We start from the raw sequence: 20,003 nt of genomic DNA on the forward strand, positions 1-20,003 counted from the left end.
CTCAACACCATCCTCAGCTCCTCACTCTCACTCACATATCCCCGTACATCCTGTCCACTGCCAAACCTTATTGTTTCTGCCTCCACCACATTCACATGGAGCTGCCACCGTGGTGCTGGCCTCATAGCCAATCTATTGCAGTACCCTTCAGGTAAGTCTTGAATACTTGAGTCTCTCCTCATTCTAACTCATCTTCCACTCAACCGCCAAAATGATCTTCCTAAAGAATACATCTCACTATATACTGGTTTTGCCTTCTGGGGATAAATAGCATAAGTCTGATCTGCTCCCAGCTTTCCCTTTGTGTGTGGAAAGACTCAGTCAGACACCATTCTGTGTAGAAGAGTTTTGGCATTTTTATTAAATTGTAGCAGCAAGGTTTCCGAACAGGCCCCCCCCATTCAGCCACCCTCCTCCCTGCTTGCCCCTGAGTACCAGTGGCTAAACTTGTGGTCCTAAAACTAGATTGCCCAGTGGGAAGGATGGCAGGACCCATGTTCTGTTCTGGAGCTATAAGACAAATTGAGGCAATGGCCCTTTCTTCTGCATTATAAGTCATTCTTTCCAGCCAGAGCCCAGGAAGCCTCATTCTTCCAGTTCCCTGTAACCAGGGCTGATGGTTGAATGGCTCGACATCAGGCTTTTATTGTTTTCCTGTTCTTAATTAAAAATTTAAAAGCAGCAGGACTTGGAAATTCCCCTTTCTCTCTATTTCCACAAAATACAAAAAGACTCATGCTTATGGGAGAGTGTGCTCTTGGCAGCTGTGGATTTAGTAGTGTGGAGGATGGTAGAGAAGAATTCAAAGTAGAGGGGAGAATTCAGTTAGAGACTGAGACGACAATTTGGGCACAAGACGGCATGCCTATCTTGATGGTGGTGGGGTTTCCAATCCATGATGTCACTGATGTAGGGAACTTCTTAGTGCCTATCAGGAACTCTTCAGAAATTTAGAGATTTCCTGGAACCCTGAGAGATAAGTGACTTGTTTAAGGTCATCTAGCCCCTGTGTTCAAGGCCAGTTCTGATCCAATTTATTAATGGAGATTGGGTACCTTGAAGAACTACTCTCTTTTCCCACAATTTGTCTGTGGCAGGTTTTGGTATATTCCAGCTTTTTTGGGGGGAGGGGGGAAGGTAGAGGAGGAGGCAATTTCCTCATTAACATGCAAAGGGGAGCCAACTGGTATACTACCATCTAAATCAGAGATTCTTAACCTTTTTTGTGTCAAGGATACTTTTAGCTGTCTGGTGAGTTCTGTGGACCCTCTCAAAGAATAAGGATTCCTTACCTAAGGTCATAATTGAAGGAAATTCTAAATTTCAGTTGGAGGTTAGTGAAACTAAAGATGTAATTTTTTTTCTCCACCCAAGGTCACAGACCAAGTGAAATCTGTCTAAAGACTCTTTAGGGGCCCTGGGTTACTAATGGATGGCACAGCAGCGATGTTAAGGAGAGGCAGAGTATCTGAAGAATCAGAGAGGTGCCTGGAGATTTTGTTGATTCTACACCATGCATTGAGCATCCCTTCTCTGGAGTTGAGGGCTTCCGGATGAGGAAGGGAAAGTCCTCCTTGGCTATATATGAATTTATTACCATTGGGGGGAGGTGAGAGGGCTAGGTGTTTTTCCCCCAGCTAAGAGCTAATTAAGGGACTAAGAGGAGAGAGGTGGCCATCTTGTTCAAGAGATTTGCAAGAAGAAAAGTATCCAGAAGTAAAACTAGTCTAGACAACTTCCAGTCAAAGTCTTCAATTTCCTAAGGCTTTTGGGATTTCTTTTTTGGGAGTTATCAAAATTTCAAAAAAAAAAAAATGGAAGTAGAAGGAAAACAAGGCCCATGATCTGCTTTTAGAAAGGCTGTTTACTCTCAAAGCCCAGGCCTGCCGTTGACATGCCACCTCCTCGGTAAGAAGACCAGCTGCTGAGGAGGTTGGGTGTCTGCTTGAATAGGCTAAGTTCAACTGCAGCAAAGCATTTTTTATGCATAACTACCCTGAGTCAGGCTCAGACCTGTCAGCAGGTGGCTGGGTTTCTGAAGCCTGACTTTTCATGGTGGCTTGGCCTTCTTTTTAAAGGAGCTGGGAGGGTTGCCTTTTCTTGGCCTTGGGGCAAGTCCACCAAGGGGCTCCAGGCCACGGTTCATCTCTGAGGGATTTCTCTAAAAAGCTTATGTACAGTGGGGCTGGATACATGTTGGCCCTGAGCTAAAAGCTCAGAAAAGACCTTGTTGTTCAAAATGAGCTTCCCTAGCTGGGTGCCCTGCTGTCTCCCTTGCCCACAGGCTAATTTATTCATGATGCCCACTATGTAGTCTTAGAGGTGGAGGAAGAAATGGCTCCTCTTTTCTGCAATACTCTGGGATTGGCTTAGCCATGGCCTTCCTGGCTTTCCATCAGTAGCTCTTCCTAGAGGTGTGATTTGCTAATGCCCATTGTTGCTCCAGGGCAGCGGCAGCCGCAGGTCCCCCTGGTAGGAAGGAGCTATCCAAGGCTTGAGAAGAACTGTCTTCTGTGTGGGACCTGGTGCTCTCCTCCAAGAGGTGCATCTCATGATTCGCAGCCCTCTGTTGCTGTTCTTTTAGCTCTGTGTAGGAACGAGAGAAGGTGTGGAAGATGGAGGTGACTGGAAAGGCCATCAGGAGGATGCCACTGAGGATACTGCTCAGAGCAACCACCTGCCCAGGGATGCTCCGGGGTACCATGTCTCCATAGCCCACAGTGGTCATGGAGATGACTGCCCACCAGTAGCTGGTAGGGATGCTGGTGAACTCTTTCCCAGCTCCTAGTTCACTCTCTGCCAGGTAAACCAATGGGGAGAAAAGGGCCATGGCCACACAGAGGAAGAGGAGAAGGAGGCCAAATTCACGAGTGCAGCGGCGCACAGTCAGCCCTAGGGTTTGGAGGCCCAGGGAATGACGGGCCAATCGCATGACATACAGGATGCGTAGAGCTCGAAGGAAACGCAGCACAAGTCCCACTCGCTCTAGGTATTTATTCCCAGTCCCACCTGGCTTGCTGTTTTGGGCAGAAGCCAGATCCACAATAAGAGAGATGTAGAAAGGCAAGATGGCCAGGATGTCAATGATGTTGAGTGGTGTCCGGAGGAAGGCGCACTTGCTCTCAGCCTGGATTGAGCGGAGGAGGAACTCGAAGGAGAACCAGGCCACGCAGACAGTCTCCAGCACAAAGAGGTTGTAGCACTTTGGGGAGCATTCACCCTGGGGAGGAGAGGGACAGAGAGTTGGCCTTGGAGAAGAAAAAAGAAGGCAGGAAGAGCAGGGAGATGAATACTGAATATAAGAGAACCCACTCTTCACTCTACACCACCCTCCCACCCTCACACATTTACATCCCGGTTCCTTCAGTCCTTAGTGGTATTCAAATCCAAGGGAACAGAGAAATGATGATTATGCCTTGCATTTACTCTGTAAGTTTCCTTGTTCCAATTAAAAGACCTGTGGCTAGCAGCATTGAGGGTGGTATGATGGCGGCAGGAGTCATCCTCAGAGTCAGGGAGACCTAGGTTCAATACCTGGACCACTGGGGTAGTCTCTTAGCCTTTTGGCGTCCCAGACAACTCTTCAAACTCAAAGTTGTTGAATGGGTATTGACCTACACAGATCTGGTATTCCCTTGGGAGACTCTCACTTTTCCTATGGGGTAATAAAATCAACTATCAAACTTGAACTAGGAAGTATGGGATAGACCAGGGACTTTGAAGGTCTCCATTTCCCTCCCCTGGACCACAGGTCTGATGGATACATTTAGCCATTATTCAGTGCCCGTTTATGTCATAGTCTCAGTAGTTGGGTTAAAATACAATTGTTATTGGAAAGATGACTCTTAGTCAAGACTGTGCTGTACTGCTTGGCTGTCAGTGTGCCACACTGAGAAACGTTATTTGTCAGTGGGCATATTTATGTACACTGCCTTTTCTTGAATATCCTTTCTAGATCCATTTTGGACTTCCTTATTTGGCATCCTGCCCACTTGAATAAAGCAGGGCACTCCCATGAAAAATGTCCTCTTCAGGCTGAGCTTGTTCCCACATTCAGGAACTAACCTCTTTTCTCTCTCTTTTCTCCATGTCCCACCATCCCTCCTTTCCCCCTTTCTCCTTCCCGCCCCCTACCTCTCTCCCTTTCTCCCTTCTACCTTCTCCCTCCCTCCCTCCCTTCCTTCCTTCCTTCCTCCCTCCCTTCCTTCTTCCCTCCCTCCCTCCCTCCCTCCCTCCTTCCTTCCTTCCTTCCTTCCTTCCTTCCTTCCTTCCTTCCTTCCTTCCTTCCTTCCTTCCTTCCTTCCTTCCTTCCTTCCTTCCTTCCTTCCTTCCTTCCTTCCTTCCTTCCTTCCTTCCTTCCTTCCTTCCTTCCTTCCTTCCTTCCTTCCTTCCTTCCTTCCCATTATATGTTCATGTGTATTGATTCTATATGCATGCATATTATGTGCATGCATAATATATGTGCATGCCTGTATGCACACATCCCACATACATGCATGCAACATGTGTATATGTAGTATACAGTACATATTGTATGTGCACATGCGTTTATTACGTGTACATATACATTCACATTATATATGCAAACACACATGTAATGCACACTGTATGTGTGCATTTATACCATTTGTCTGCATTTTATGTGTGTATATAGGTGCACATTAGGTACACATAGTTATATGTGCATGTGTTATGTAGTTAGTCACATTATATATACATATAAATGCACACATTATGTATACATGGATACTATACGTGCATATGGTTGTATACATTGTGTATATATACTTCTTACATGTGTATATAGGTATATATGTTATACACATACATACCACATGTGTATGCCCTTATTTATACATGTGTGTACCTGTCTAATTGATATAATCACACATGTGTGTGATTATACACATTTCTTATAGAATGTAAGTTTCTTGAGGGCAGAGTCTGCTTTTGATTAAAGAAAATCCTTAGACCAAGCCAAGTGCCTTGCTTTGCTGCTTGATATTAGTCTGTACCCCAAATAGGGGGCACGTATATCCAAGAGACACTATGTGCCATACTAGCCAAATTCCTTCAAAGTCAGTACACTTGGATGCTAGCTTCACTTCCCATATACACGCTGTAATCTTCGACAAATCACTTAGCCTCTCAGTAGAAGATCATTGCAACTCTACAGTGTGGTGGTGCTGTGGATAAAGAGCTGGACCTGGGGTTGAGAAAGACCCGAGTTCAAACTTCAGACATTAGCTCTAAGCAAGTTTCAGTTGCCTTATCTGTAAAATGAGGATAATAATATCACCTACCTCCAAGGAATATTTGGAGAATCAAATGAGGTAATATTTTAAAGTGTTTTGTAAATCTTAAAGTACTATATAAATGCTAGCTATGTAGTAGTAGTAGTAGAAGTAGTAGTAGTAGTAGAAGTAGTAGTAGTAGTAGTAGTAGTAGTAGTAGTAGTAGTAGTAGTAGTAGTAGTAGTAGAAGTAGAGCAGTTTTTTCTCTAGGACAGTGATGGCAAACCTTTTAGAGATGGAGTTCCAGGCCACAACCCAGCCCCCAGACTGAGAGTTATGCCCACCCCCACCCCCAGAGACAATGTGCTGTGCCCTTTAGCCCACACAGGGGAGGGAAGAAGCACTCCCATCGGGCTGCTGGGCAGAGGGGTAAGTGATGTGAGCAGCTTCACCTGAGTCTATCTGTATTTCTAATGATGAACTTTGGGAATGGGGATTAGGGGGTAGGGTAGCTACATGCCCACATTGAGTTCTCTGTGTGCCATCATTGGCACCTGTTCCATAGGTTCACCATGGCTGCTTTATTGGTTTCCTCACTAGGGAAATGACAGGTCTAGATTTAAAGAAAAAAAAATACAAACATAGGGCAGTGAAGTTCTCTTAGTAGCTACCTGATCCTGGGCAAGTCACTTAACCCTAATTGCCTAGCCCTTACCATCTTCTGCTTTAGAACTGATATTGTAAAAATGGAGATTTGCACCCCAAACTTCAATCCCCAGAAGTACTTGGTACTTCCCAGAATTCCCTATAATCTCACCTGAGTCCTCACCTGAGTGCAAGAACAGAATTCTTATTTAAAGGGCTCTCTGCCTCCCAAGAGGCCTCTTCTTCCACTAAGCACATGCATCTCTCTACCTGGCATACAAGATGTAGCGTAAGTGGTTGTGAATGGGCTATTCAGCCCTACGCACGTGCTTTCTTATTTTGTATTTTCTTATTTCCTTGATTTCTAATAATCTTAATAAACCTCATAAAAATATAATACCTTTTATTACAAGAGACTAAATTAACCATTACAGTTAATGGCGACCACAAAGGGATGAGAGAAAAACTCTCAATTAAAAAAAAAAGATAGCCTAGATAAATTTCTTTTAAGCCACGTTTCTCCAAGGCTTTTCAGAAAAACGTCTTGATCAGCTTGCTTGAGCCTGCTTGCCTCGATCCTGCCTGCAGCCATCTGCTCCTCCTAAGATCGCTCTCCGGCTTAAGCTCAGGCCCTGCGGACCAGCTCCTGCTGCCTACTTCTGGACCCAGGTAGCTCTCCTGATCCTGACCCACCTGAACCCAGCCCAGCTGATCTCCAGCCTCTAAACCAGACCCAATTTCTTCAGGATCACAAACCAGCTGGTAAAAACAGGGGTGTTTTTTCTTTAGGCTACAATTAGCCTCCACATAGACTGGGGGCAGGGGATCACAGGTGGGGAGAATGAAGAGAAGGAAGAGGCTTTTCCAAACAGGAACTTACAAGCATGGCTGCTTTAAAAGGATATCTTTTGACTGCATTGATTCTTTTACTTAGCTCACCTGGGATTCAGGAGAGAATTCCAACTCCCTGCAATTCTTTAGCCCAATTTGAGATTCCTAAAACCCATCTGCATTGTGGGGAGGGAGCTCAGGGGCTCAGTGAATTGAGAGTCAGGCCTAGAGACGGGAGGTCTGGGTTAAAATCTGGCCTCGGACACTTCCTGGCTGTGTGACCCTGGGCAAGTCACTTAACCCCCATTGCCTAGCCCTTACCAATCTTCTGCCTTCTGACAATAGGCATCTAAATGGATAATTAAAAAACAACAACAATGAACTTTAAAGAGACTGGAGGTTATATGTTTTAAGGCTTTTCAGAAGCCAATGTTTTATAAAAATCTCTGTATTTTATTGTATTTTACTGATTGTTTCATTTAAGATTTAATTTTGTTGGTTTTAAGTTCATATATAACTGCATTCAATTCTATTCTGTTACACTAAATTATTTTAATGAACTGGGTTTTAACTACTGTTATATTCTGTTGCTTTCCCCCTGTAACTATACTGAATAAATATTATTGAGTAAGCCCATATAAAAATACCTTTTCTATTTTTGACTTTGTAAATTGTCACATAGAGGATAGATGGATTCCATCAGAACAATTGTATAACAACCTTTGTAAAATTTAATGAGCTAAATATCTCAAATTGATTTTAAGGGGTCTTTAAACATGATTTTTAGAATTTTTTTTAACAATCTCTGGTCATTTTGCCTGCCCCTAACAGGAGGTAAGGTCCATTTTAGTAGCTGTAGTGAAATGTAATTATAATCCCCACCTCCCACATTTATAAAAATGTGAATGGATGGGACAACAGTCTCATACCAATGGAGCTAGGAAGTTAATCCCAGGGCATTGTACCCCTAGAAGACTCCCAAAAGAGAAGCATCTCTCATTTATAACTCTTCAGCTCACTTTACCCAACAACAACAGTACAGAGTTTTTTTTCTAGACTTCTCTGCCACATTTTTGTAATGATATCTAGATTTCTTGATGATGTTCTAAACCCAAAATCAGTTTTACTTTGTTTAAAAATATGTTTGCCAAGATTGAAAGATTTGCTAAATCTGTAAAAATTGTGACAAATATCCATCAGTCCATAGGCTTTTAAAAATGCCATACAGCAACTTATGTGAAATATGATAGTGGGTTTGTTTGTTATTATAGTTAATTGGGCTATTGAGAATTTTGGGGATATTGATACCCACATATTTGTAATACTGTTCTTTATTAAAAAAACTGTTACCTTGTAAAATTCATTTGCTTGTACTCACAGTGGATCATGGTCAGATATGAAGAGGAAATGGATCTCATTTTTGGTGAGAAAGCCTTGTATTCTATATTTTCTTAGCTGACACAGTGTGTCAATGATTATAAGCTATATTTTTGAATTTTAAAACTCTTTTATTATTATATTTTTCTTGCATGTGCAATATATGATTTCAGTCTTTTATTTTTTCTCTCCTTTTTATATTTGAAGCACATGTCACCAGTATTAATATTTTCTTTAACTTTTTTGATTTTGCAGTAATATAAGTTTTAAATACTTTTGCTATAATGTCAATACATACCCAAAGGCTTGAGACTATAAAAATGATGCCACTAATTGTTTAAAAAAATTATGGGGCTTTGCTTAATGATTCTGCCTGATTCCAGGACAAGATATACAAAAGAGCCATTTCATGGGGCCAAAGAAGCACAAAGCAAAACCTGAATTGTGCCAAAAGAGCACACAGGTCAACAAAGAAACCAATCCAGGAAGGATTGATGCACTTCTAAGCCAATATAAAGGACTTGAACCTAATGTGAAGACTCAAGGTTGCAACACTTAACATATGTTAAGACGTAGGCCTTCCTTGTATCCACCCTCTGCAAATACTTACAGACGAGCATCTCAAACTTGGCTCCTACCTGGCTCCTATAATCTAGTCCCTTTTCTGTCTTTCATAGTGTGGCAAACTTTCTGTAGTTACTGATTTGGTAAATGCTTACTTGCTTATATCATTTTAATTGGGCCCTGATTCAAGGACCCGTTATAGACTTATCTTTCCTTTACTTAGAATTTTTACACATAAGTCTTTGATAGTCTATATTTTCATCCAGAAATTATCTTTTTTTATTTGGATTTTTCTGATGTGTTTTTAATTTCTCTTGCCAATTGATTCATATACCTCATAACTCTGCCATGCATCCCTAAATGATCCCTGTATTTTTCAATCACCCTCTTCAAGGGGGGAATATAAAAATATTATTATTTTAAATTGCAAAGTTTAAATTCTTTTTGAGAAGAATTTTAGGTTAAGAAACATGCTACCTCTCCAAATCTAGAAACTGAACTGTTTGGAGAAGTCACCATGAAGATGCCTCCAGACCACAAGCTGGACGAGAAGATCAAGAATGAACTTACTGATTTTTTGTCAATGTGTCTAGCAATTATTGGTTTTGTTCTTTTTTCCTCTTATCCTCAAATTATTATAATCTTTAAGTTAATTATGTTTTCATGATCCTTTTGGGGAAACTGGTTTCCCAATACTGATCAATGGGGGATTGTAAAAATGGAGATTTGCACCCCAGACTTCAATCCCCAGAAGTACTTGGTACTTCCCAGAATTCCCTATAATCTCACCTGAGTCCTCACCTGAGTGCAAGAACAGAATTTTTATTTAAAGGGCTCTCTGCCTCCCAAGAGGCCTCTTCTTCCACTTCTAAGCACATGCGTCTCTCTACCTGGCATGCAAGATGCAGAGTAAGTGGCTATGAATGGGCTATTCAGCCCTAGGCATGTGCTTTCTTATTTTGTATTTTCTTATTTCCTTGATTTCTAATATTCTTAATAAACCTCATAAAAATATGATACCTTTTATTATAAGAGACTAAATTAACTGTTACAATACTTAGTATTGGTTCTAAGAAGGTATGGGTTTTAAAAAATGTACAAATACAATAAGTACACTTTGATTCTCTTGATCAAATAGATATTTGTAAAAAGCATTTTGCACATAGTATCTGGCACATAGCAGGTGTTATATAAATGCGTATTTACTCCTCTGCCTTTTGGAATAGTGATGGCTTTTGAGTTAAGCCCATGTTCCAGTTTCTGGCAGAGACCTCTGTCACTATATTCCCTTATGTACTTACACACATGACCATTTATGCCCACAGAATAAGAATCTATGGCCAGCCAATAGCTATTAATTTGTCGCTTTGTGAGGACTCAGGGAACTAATTCCATCTACTCGACTTTTCTTCAAATATTTCTTTGAAAAAAGGCCATCATCACCCATTGCTTGAGGGGATTTACATGTGTATTGAACATATCTGGGCTCTTTCTATTAACTTCAGCATTGTTAATGCACTGTCAAAATCCAATCTCCTACCCTCTATATAAATCATCATCTTTTCTTGCTTAATGTTAAATATCGTCCATATGCTTATTACCTTGCTTAGAGGGATGGAGCTTACGCCAGTCACCTGGTTATTAATACAGTTTGATTATGCAGCTTCTGATAGTGATACCATTCTCAGCAATGAATTCCTCTTCCTTAGCATTTACTTCCCTTCTTTTGCTCCCCAAATCTCTGGGCCAGTGAAGACATATGAGGCCTAGAATAGGGTTGCCCTTGTGCATAGGCTAATTTGACTGTTCTATGTCATGATCTAAGGAATGCTAAGAAGGATGGATGCCTGTTCCTTAAATCCATTTTTGTCTGCCCAACTGAAGTTCCTTAATTCATACCATTGTAGTAAATTCTAGCTGGAGAAGGCAGACAGTGGGAGGGAGGAGAGGATGGGAGTAAAGGTATCTATCACACTATTATTTCTTGCTGGCTCTTTAGTAGTGTGTTTGGATCCCCTTTCCTAGAAAGGTAGCTAACATTGGGGCTTTGAGGGAAAGATGTTGTAAGGATGAATATCTTAAGACCACATGTATTGGCTTAGAAACATTGGGCTTGGGTTGAGGACATTAGGAAAGAAAAGAAAGAGAATCATGGAATGCAGAGACAGCAGTGAAAGGACAATGAGTATAAATTTCACCTACTTCATGTCTTTTAATGCTAAGAAACTTAGTCTACCACCCTTTCTTCTTTTTTTCAAAGAATGCATTTCATGTAATAAATGTCATATTTATATCTGTCTGCACACTTGTGCTGGATATTTTATACATAGATAATATTCTTCATTTTTTTTTTGCTACACTACCACAACTCTATTATTTCTTTTTCCTGATGCAGAAAACAAGAAGACAACATAAATTACAATTTCTTTTTTTAAGCATGTATATAATGTATTTATGCAGTTGTTTTAATGAAAAAAGAAAAAAAGCTCATTGTAAATTTTTCTAGGAAATAGAAGAGTCTAGATCTAATGCCCGTATTTGTTATATTATCAAATAAATAGTTTTCTAGTTTTTAAAAAAGGCCAGCAATGCCTATTATAGTCCATGTGGATATTAGAAGTCAGTTAAAAGGGTTTTCTATTTAGCTTGACTTATTGAACACACTTCTAAGGACAGCTGGTCTTATCAGTTTCTACAAAATCCTCAGTGGTTCTAGTCTTAGATAAGTGAGTTAATTTGTATTAGAAATTAAAGGCCACTGGTCTTCCCCAATCCTAAAGCTTGCTGGTTTTAGTGTATAAGGTAATTTTTCAGATATTGGCAACTATGTGGTTCAACCTCTTCATTTTAGAGATACTAAAATTTAAGCCTAGGTATGTAAAATAATTTTTACAAGGCTATTCAGGTAGAATGTAGTAGAGCTGAGTGGGATTTGAACCAAGGTCCACTGATTCCAAATCTAATATTTGTTTTCCAGTATATCTTACTGTTTCCTGGTCCTCAAACTCATAATGTAGGGATTTACTATCAGTAGATCACATATGCCCTGTTGACCTCCATTTTTTCCCACCAGAACTTTGGGGTATAGAGGGGGAGATATGGGACTAGCAGAAATATTTTAGACCCAAACTATTTCCTAATATATGTGACTAAGAGATCTGAGCAGTTCTCAAAGTATTACAAACTAAAGCCAAATAGATGGAAGAATACTTCAGATCACTAATTAAAAAAAGAAATGCAGATCAAAACACTTATGAGATTTTACTTCATACCCAAACTGCAAAAGATGAAAATAATCATGTTGGAAGGGCTTTGGGAAGACAGGAACATTAATGTATTGTGGGACCTCTGAACTTGTCCAACCATTTTGGGAAGAAATTTGGAATTATTTAAAGAAAAATGTAAATGTCCATATCTTTTGACCTAGATTCCACTATTAGGCATATATCCCAAGATGGTAAATGACAGAAAGAAAGGCCCCATATATAGTAAAATATTTATAATAGCAAAGAATTAGAAAATATGTAAGTGCCCATCAATTGAGAAATATTTAAAGTTGTGGTGGATGAATGTAATGGAATATTACACTGTTGATGAATCAAAAAAGAATGAGAAGATTTTCATGAACTGATAGAAATTGGAATAAGCAGAACCATGAAAATAATAAAATAACTACAACAATATAAATGGAAATAACAGCAACAAAACAAGTGATACAGCCGCCTTCTTGTTCCTTGAACACAATGTTACATCTTTTGACTGGGCATTTTTCATGAACCATCTTCCATGCCTGCAACTATGTCCCTCCTTATCTCTGTCTCCTAGTTTCTCTGGCTTCTTTCAAGACTTAGCTGAAGTTCTACATTCTACAAGAAGCCTTTCCTCTGAGATTATCTCCAATTTATCCTCTATCTGAATCCTGTTAATAAATCGTTATTTGCATGTTATCTTTGCCATTAAATTGTGAGGTTCTTAAGAGTAGAGATTTTTTTTCTACTTTGTATCCAATGGTTGTCACATAGTAATCAATAAATGCTTGTGGACTTGGCTTGAAAGTGAATGCTGCAAAATTATTGCCAAGCTTGTCTCCTAAGAAGAAATATGAGAAGGTACTTTCCTCACTTCTTTGCAGAAGTGGAGAGTGTAGGACACTGAACATTATGGCAGACATTTCTGATATGCTGGTTAGTTTTGCAGAACAGGTTTAATTTTTTTTTTTAATGAGGGATGATTCTTGGAGAGGAGGAGGAAGGATATTTTTGGAGAATGTAGGTCATAAAAACAAAATATATGAATAAAATGTATTTTTTTAAAAGATGTGGAAGACAGATGTTTTTTATTGGTGAGCCAATCATTGACTATTTTTCTTCTGGGCATTCAGTTATACAATTGAAGTCTGAAGGGACCTTAGGTAATCGGTTCAAACTTTATTTTAATCTCTTGCCTAATGTACAAACGCTTCTATAATATCTCTGAAAGGTGGTCATCTCATCTCTGCTTGAATAATTTGAATGAGAAAAAATTTGCTGAATCATGAGGTAGCTCATTTCAATTTTAATTATTAGGAAGTTCTTTTCTAGTTTCAGCTCACATAACCAATAAGATGGATAATTTTTTCTGATCCCCATGATCTTTTAAATAAGATTTACAAGAAAAAATTAAACCAAGTGCAGCTGCTTCCACAGGATAAGACACCAAGAACTCTAACAGGTAACAGTTTGAAAAATGAATAGTCAGAGAAGGCTAAAATCCAATGCCTGACTCAGCAATCCCTCTCCCACCAGCCCTGATGTTCTACAAGAATCAGACCATGGGACCCATGTCTTAAGGATTCCTTCAGCAATTTTCTTGTTGATACCGTAGTTGCTATAAGTACAAAAGTCCCCCTGCCCTTACTCCAGAATACTGTTTCAAAATGCAATACTACTCAACTCTGTCCCCTCCTAACACACATGCCCTATGTAGAAGAAGCAGAGGTATAAGAAATTAGAAACTTACTCTGCTTGGGGCATCAAGTATATGCACTGTATTGCATTCATATACACTGCATCAGCCAAGGAACTAAGGAATACAGGTAACTAGAGGAGGGTGAACTGTGTGCATGTATGTGTAGACGTGTATGTGTGTGTATGTTGCCTCCACCAAGCTTGAAGGAAAGGGACTATGATCTTGCTGAAGCCAGTTCCATCCCCCAGAATTCACTTAGTGCAGAAACTGAAGTGGGTGAACCATGAATGAGCTAACATGGGAGGAGACTTTGTTAGTTTTCAAGGTCTAGCTCTCAGGAGATTCACATGATGTGAAAAAAAGATATAGAAAAGTGAAAAATAGGAGAATATAAGGGGAAAAAAGGCTGAAATCAAAGATTTTAGGAGTAAGAAAATGCAGTTAAAACCCTTGAGCATAAGCAGATAAATTAATAAGAAAGATATTGATCATAGAAGAGAAGATGGTCTCCAGGGCATCTAAATGAGTCCAAACATCTCTGAATAAATATTGTAATATGAAGGAAAATGAATCTACCTAAAGTAGATGACAGTCTGAATTCCCAAGTGAGCAGGAAGTTCCTGAATGATTTAAAAGAGAAATTAGAATCTTAAAAGCAGAATATGTGTTCTGAACAGCAAGAGCAATCAGCAGAATAAAAAACTTGAATCTATGGTAACAAGTCTTGTCAAAGAAATAAGGAAAAAAAGAACGATGGATTGAAAATGCAAATATATGTAGTATGGATTAATCTGGGAGAAAGAAAAAGCAATAATAGAAAATATCTATAAGTAAAGCAGGCTAATCTTGAAAACACAATATGAAGAGATAATTTAAGCATTAAAGATCTCCTAGAAGCTTGTGTCAAATAAGAAAACTGACCACAATGCAATAAATAATATAAGAAGACTACCTAGAAACAAAACAAAGTATCAGTTAAAAGAATTCACAGAAGAATTCACAGGAACAAAAAAACTATGCCACAAACTTCAGGATATATAATGTTTAAACTGAACAACTCTAGTGACAACAAATTCTGTAAGTGACCAGGAGAAATCTCTTCAAATATAATGCAAAGGATATGTGAAAAACAACATACTATTCTGCATCCAATGGAAACAGAACAAAGGAATGGAATAATGCATTCTGAATAAAGCTCATGCTGCAACCCAAGGTGACAAGCCCTGCAAACTTTAATCTAATTACATATGAAAAAAGATGAATTTTTAATAAGAGAAGCATTTTAAGCATTCCCAATATTACCCCAAATTGAGTAAATTTTTTGCTTTGCAAGAAGCCCAGACAATAGAAACATAAGAAAAGCAAATAAATTCAGCAACCAAGGAAGACACAAATAATGAGGGAAAAATTTCCCCAAAGGAAAAGGGGGGGGGGGGAATCTTGTAAGAAAAAGTTACCAGTGAAGTTAAATACAACCATAATAAAATAACTAGAGGAATAATTAAGAGAATTGATTCTAAAAGTACATAAGGTGATAAGAAAAGTGGAACTGAAATAGAAGTAATGGAGAAATAGGCCTGCTGCATCATGGACTAAACATCCCAATATACCATCTACAGACAAATCAATGTGTGTGCATGTGTATTTTATGGGATTAAACTATGAAAGGGGAGGGCACATAAAAGGGAAGAGAAGAGGAAGAAGACACAGGAGAATTTGTGATATCCTTTGAGCAAGTCATTAGTAAACAATGAAAAGATTCTTTGTCTCTCTGGAAGAAAAGAGCCTATAGGAAAATGGGTGGGATAACAAAGGGAGGAATTGAAAAGGGAGGGAAAAGGGGGAAATGGCAGGTTGGTGGTGAGCAAAATTCTAATAGGGGCAGGATACAATATTCTATTTCAAGAAGAATGAAAATTTATGAGAGCAATTGATATCCAAAAGATTGGAGGGAAATGAACTAAGAAAGGAGATTTCTTGACAAATGGGGGAAAAATAATCATAGGGAGGGTAGGTGATGGTAATGAATTGCACTATTAGCAATATAGGAAAATTCTACCAATGGTAATCTCTCTCTCCCTCTCTCATTGAGACTTCCAAGAATAAGTAGGAGAGAGTTATTCTACATCCACAGAGCAACTACATAGAAACCTTGGAAGAGGAAACTCAATTACCTTAGAAAACTTCAATTCCAGGAGGAATACAAAGACTAAAGAAAGACTATAATAATACATAGTATAATAACTGTTAATCAAAGAATTAAAAGTCTAGACTAGGTAAAGACTTAATGAAGAGAATGTGGGAGAAATAGTTTTTTTTAGAAAAAGCAGAAAAAGAAAAACAAAGCCTAAGAAAAGTTGAAGGGAAGGAGAGAAAGGATTTTATTTGGCTAGTTAAAAAGAGAGAGAGAGAGAGAGAGAGAGAGAGAGAGAGAGAGAGAGAGAGAGAGAGAGAATTACATAATCAGATAAAAGGAAGTTAGAAAAAACATGTTAAGTAAGATCAAAAGTAGGGAAAGAAGTGACAATTGAAAGAATACAGAATTGAAACTGTGGGAAAACCTTGGGGAATAGAGTTGCCTTAAAGTACAATGAGCAAAGATATCTGGAATGAGACAACTCTGTGAGACAACTCTTTTCACAGGCAATCAGATGCTTTAGTGGATAGAGAGCTGGGAAGACCTGATTCAAAACCAGCCACAGACACTTCCTAGCTGTGTGATCCTTGGCAAGACACTTAATTCTGTTTGCCTCACTTTCTTCATTTGTCAAAAGAGTTGGAGAAGGAAATGGCAAAGCACTCCAGTATCTTTGCCAAGAAAACCCCAAAGAGGGTCATGAAGAGTTGGACTCGACTGAACAAACAATTCTCTTCACAGAAGAAGTACAATAATCACAAAAAATTCTAATTAAGGAAATTCTTAGACTAAAATCTGTCTCATAACTTTTGCCCAGGTAGTCTTATTTTTATTTTCCATAGCTTCACAGAACAGACATAATCTCTTGTCCTTGAGCAAATTTCCAGAGCTCTAACCTGGTGGGACAACCAGCATTGAACTCCGAAGCACTAAAATTTAGAGGGAAATTACAGCATTTGTTTTCCTTCAGCAAAATAAAAATAACAGGCTAGCATGCAGATCATAAGATTATTATAGTTACATATTAAATATGTTACTAGTTAAAATAGGAAACTCCCTGATGGTAGGATTTTCAGGGACTCCCTGGTAGCTACATCCCAAGTGAACACCTCACTGGTCCCTTCCTACTTTGCCTCCTCTCTAAATAGCCAAAAAGTGTTTCAGGGTCTGTCTCCCTGCCATTGGGTATGTTCTAGGGTCAATCTTCCTTGCATTTACCCAACTAAATTTGTCTTAAATTGAGCTAAGAATACATTTAATTTGTCTTACATTTACATTTACTTCTGTCACTTGTACTTTGTGCAAAAATTGCTACTTATATCTCTTTTCCTTTAAATATTTCAAGATAGAAATCATGTCCCACAAAGCTTCTCATCATCAGCTGATCCTGTCACATGCTGTGACAGCTATCTGGTGCAAATCATTATTGATATATGATCTGATGTCTATCCACCTTTACAGAAAGGAAGAGAAAGAATGCTGCTCCTCCAGCAGCCTTGCTAGGGAGAGGGGCAGGCAGGATCCAGAAATGCCAACTCAGAAATTGTCTACAAGAAGGAGAACCATCCTATAATTTTATCTATCTGCCACCCCTCAAATTATGGCTGAGGGCTCCTGACTACCTGTCTAATCAAAAGTTTGCATCATCTCTCCGTCTCCCTTTCTCCCCCCACACACTTCCCTTAAGGTGCTCTTTCAATGTGTCTCTGCAACCAGCTGAAGGAAATCCCTTAAAGCTTAGCATTCTCTCAGCTAATCAGGAGCCATGCCTGCCTTGGTGTGTTTGGCATGTCTCCTAAGGCTTCTCTTCCTCCATCTCACTTGAGGGGAAGTGGATGTTACATACAAAAGACCAAGGGCAATTTTCCAGTCATGTGGCTGAGTGTGCACAATAGTATACCAAGTGGAAAGGGCACAGAACTTGAAGTCAGGAAATCTGGGTTCCTATTTTTCCTTTGACACATTTTCCTCAACTTGTAAAATGGAGATATTATCTGGTGATGCTGATAAGATGTTGTAAGGTGTTTTATAAACCTTTAAAGCATCATAAAGAATTACAGAACACCAGAATTAGAATTGGCAGAAACCTTGGCAGTCATCCACCCTAACCATTAAATAAATGTGTTAGCAACTCATAATTCAGGCTCTACACTGGTTGGAGTTGGCTTTATAGGGGAGGGGAGGGGGTGAAGTGATTAAGATGGTCTGAAGTATTTGGGGTTAGGAGGTTTCTTAGAGACCATTTCGCTGAACCTTTCTTCTTACAAATGACAAAACTGAGGAGTTTGGTGACTTGCCCAATGTCACACAGGTAATAGTTGAGCTAGAATTTGAACTCAGGTCTTCTGACTCCATATCCAGCACTCTTTCTTATAACATCTAAACTACTTTCCAAAAGAATTTTTTGCTACTGTAACTACTCAGTTTGGCTAAATTGTAAGCTTATGACTTAAATAACAGAATGTATAACAGAGGGATCAAAGGCATTTCAGGCTAAACAGGAAGGTAGGGAGCCATAAATCAAGAGAAAAAATAGAGCAAGGCTCTTGGCTAGAAGCAGATCATAATGCAGAGCAACCAAATTGAGGATCAGCTGAATTAACTGCCTGATCAGAAGTAAATACCACCAAGAAGATAAGGAAAGACCCTGAAGCCATAAAAGAGAAAAGGCAAAAGATAACTTCAGCTAAGTGTTGCATTTGATAGAGTGCCAGGTCGGGAGTCAGAAAGATTCTTTTTCCTGAGTTCAAATTTGGCTTCAGACATTTATTAGCTGTATGACCCTGGGCAAATCTTAAAAAACTTAACCCTGTTTGCCTCAGTTTCTTCTCTTGTACAATGATCTGGAGAAGGAATTGGCAAACTATTCCAGTATTTCTGCCAAGAAAATCTTAAATGGGGTCACAGAGTTGGACACAAGTGAAAAATGACTGAACAACAGCAACAAACTCTAAATGGCCACTTCTTTAAGGCTTGCTAAATAGACATAAATTCTGTGTGTCTCTCCAAGTACCCTATTTCAGACAATGGAGACCCTGGCTCCACTCTCTATCTGCTAATATATTGCTTTAGAAGCCACTGCTACTCTTCCCTGACTCCCTGCAATTCTGCTAGAGGAAGCTTTCTATCACTCATGATCTGGGCCCAAGGTAGAGCTCCCTCAGCTACCAGATCCTCATTTCTCATGCACTGGACTTCTTGAAGTGATTTCAAAGAATCAGGCCTCTTACATCAAGCCCAATTTCCCCTTTCTCCCTGGAGTTTGAGAGGAGACTGATACCTCTTATAAGGCTTTTGAATTCCATTTAAAGTAGAGGATGTCCCCATCCTATGAGTTAGCAAACTCCTATCTCTTCTGAACGAACAAAAATCTGCCCCTTTGACAGAAATGGGCAAGTCTGGAAGAGAGGAGGGTTTCTGGGAAAAGTCAATGAGCTCAGTGTTAGGTTCATTGAGTTTGAGGTGTTTCCAGGCTATCCAGTTTGAAATGTCCAACTGGCAACCAGTGATGTGGGACAGAAGCTCAGGGAATAGATTGGGGAAGGTATAGAAGCATTATTTAGTAGTGCATAAAGCCATTTATTCAGAGATGATAGTTAAATTGATGTGAGCTGATAAGACTATCCAATGAGAGATAGATAGAGGGAAAAGAGAAGAAGATCTAGGGCAGAACTCTGGAGGGCATCTACAGTAAGAGTGTCATGATGATGAGTCATCAAAGGAAATTCAGGAGTGGTCACAGGGATAGGAGGAAAATGAAGAGGGAGCAGTATGAAAATCCAGAGAAGAGAGAGTGAGTATCCAGGAGGAAGGCAGTCAATAGTATCAAATACAACAACAGGTTGAGAAGGATGGGCACTGAGAGAAGAGCATCAAATCTGGCAATTAAGAGATCATTGGGAGAGAAAGCCAGATGGCCTAGAGATGGGAGGGAGGTCCTGGGTTCAAATATGACCTCAGATACTTCCTAGCTGTGTGACCCTGGGCAAGTCACTTAAGCCCAACTACCTAGCCCTTTTAGTTCTTCTGCCTTGGAACTGATACTAAGTAGTGATTCTAAAGCAGAAGGTAATGGTTTAAAAAAAAGACATCATTGGTGATTTGGGGGAGAGCAATTTCACTTCCGTGATGAGATCAAAAGATAGATTGATTTTAAGCATTCCCATAAAACCCCAAATTGAGCAAATTATTTATTGATTCTAAAATGGAAGGTAAGGGTTATGAAAAAAATGAAGCTTAAACACCAACTTTTGCATGAATCCTTTTTG

General features: G+C 39.4%; 1 protein-coding gene across 3 annotated transcripts in view; it reads right to left on the minus strand.

The window, feature by feature from the left end:
• Positions 1-334: 334 nt before the first annotated feature.
• The window catches only part of KCNG2 (potassium voltage-gated channel modifier subfamily G member 2), a 173,001-nt gene continuing 153,332 nt past the window's right edge, over positions 335-20,003 (minus strand). For all 3 annotated transcript variants that reach the window (XM_056823538.1, XM_056823537.1, XM_056823536.1), the window contains exon 3: positions 335-3,220. In XM_056823538.1, coding sequence (XP_056679516.1) covers positions 2,396-3,220 — 825 coding nt within the window. In that variant the 3' untranslated portion in view covers positions 335-2,395. The remainder of the gene's footprint in view (positions 3,221-20,003) is intronic.

Source organism: Monodelphis domestica, chromosome 3, assembly GCF_027887165.1.
Source record: "Monodelphis domestica isolate mMonDom1 chromosome 3, mMonDom1.pri, whole genome shotgun sequence".
In the NCBI taxonomy this organism is placed as follows: Eukaryota; Metazoa; Chordata; class Mammalia; order Didelphimorphia; family Didelphidae; genus Monodelphis; species Monodelphis domestica.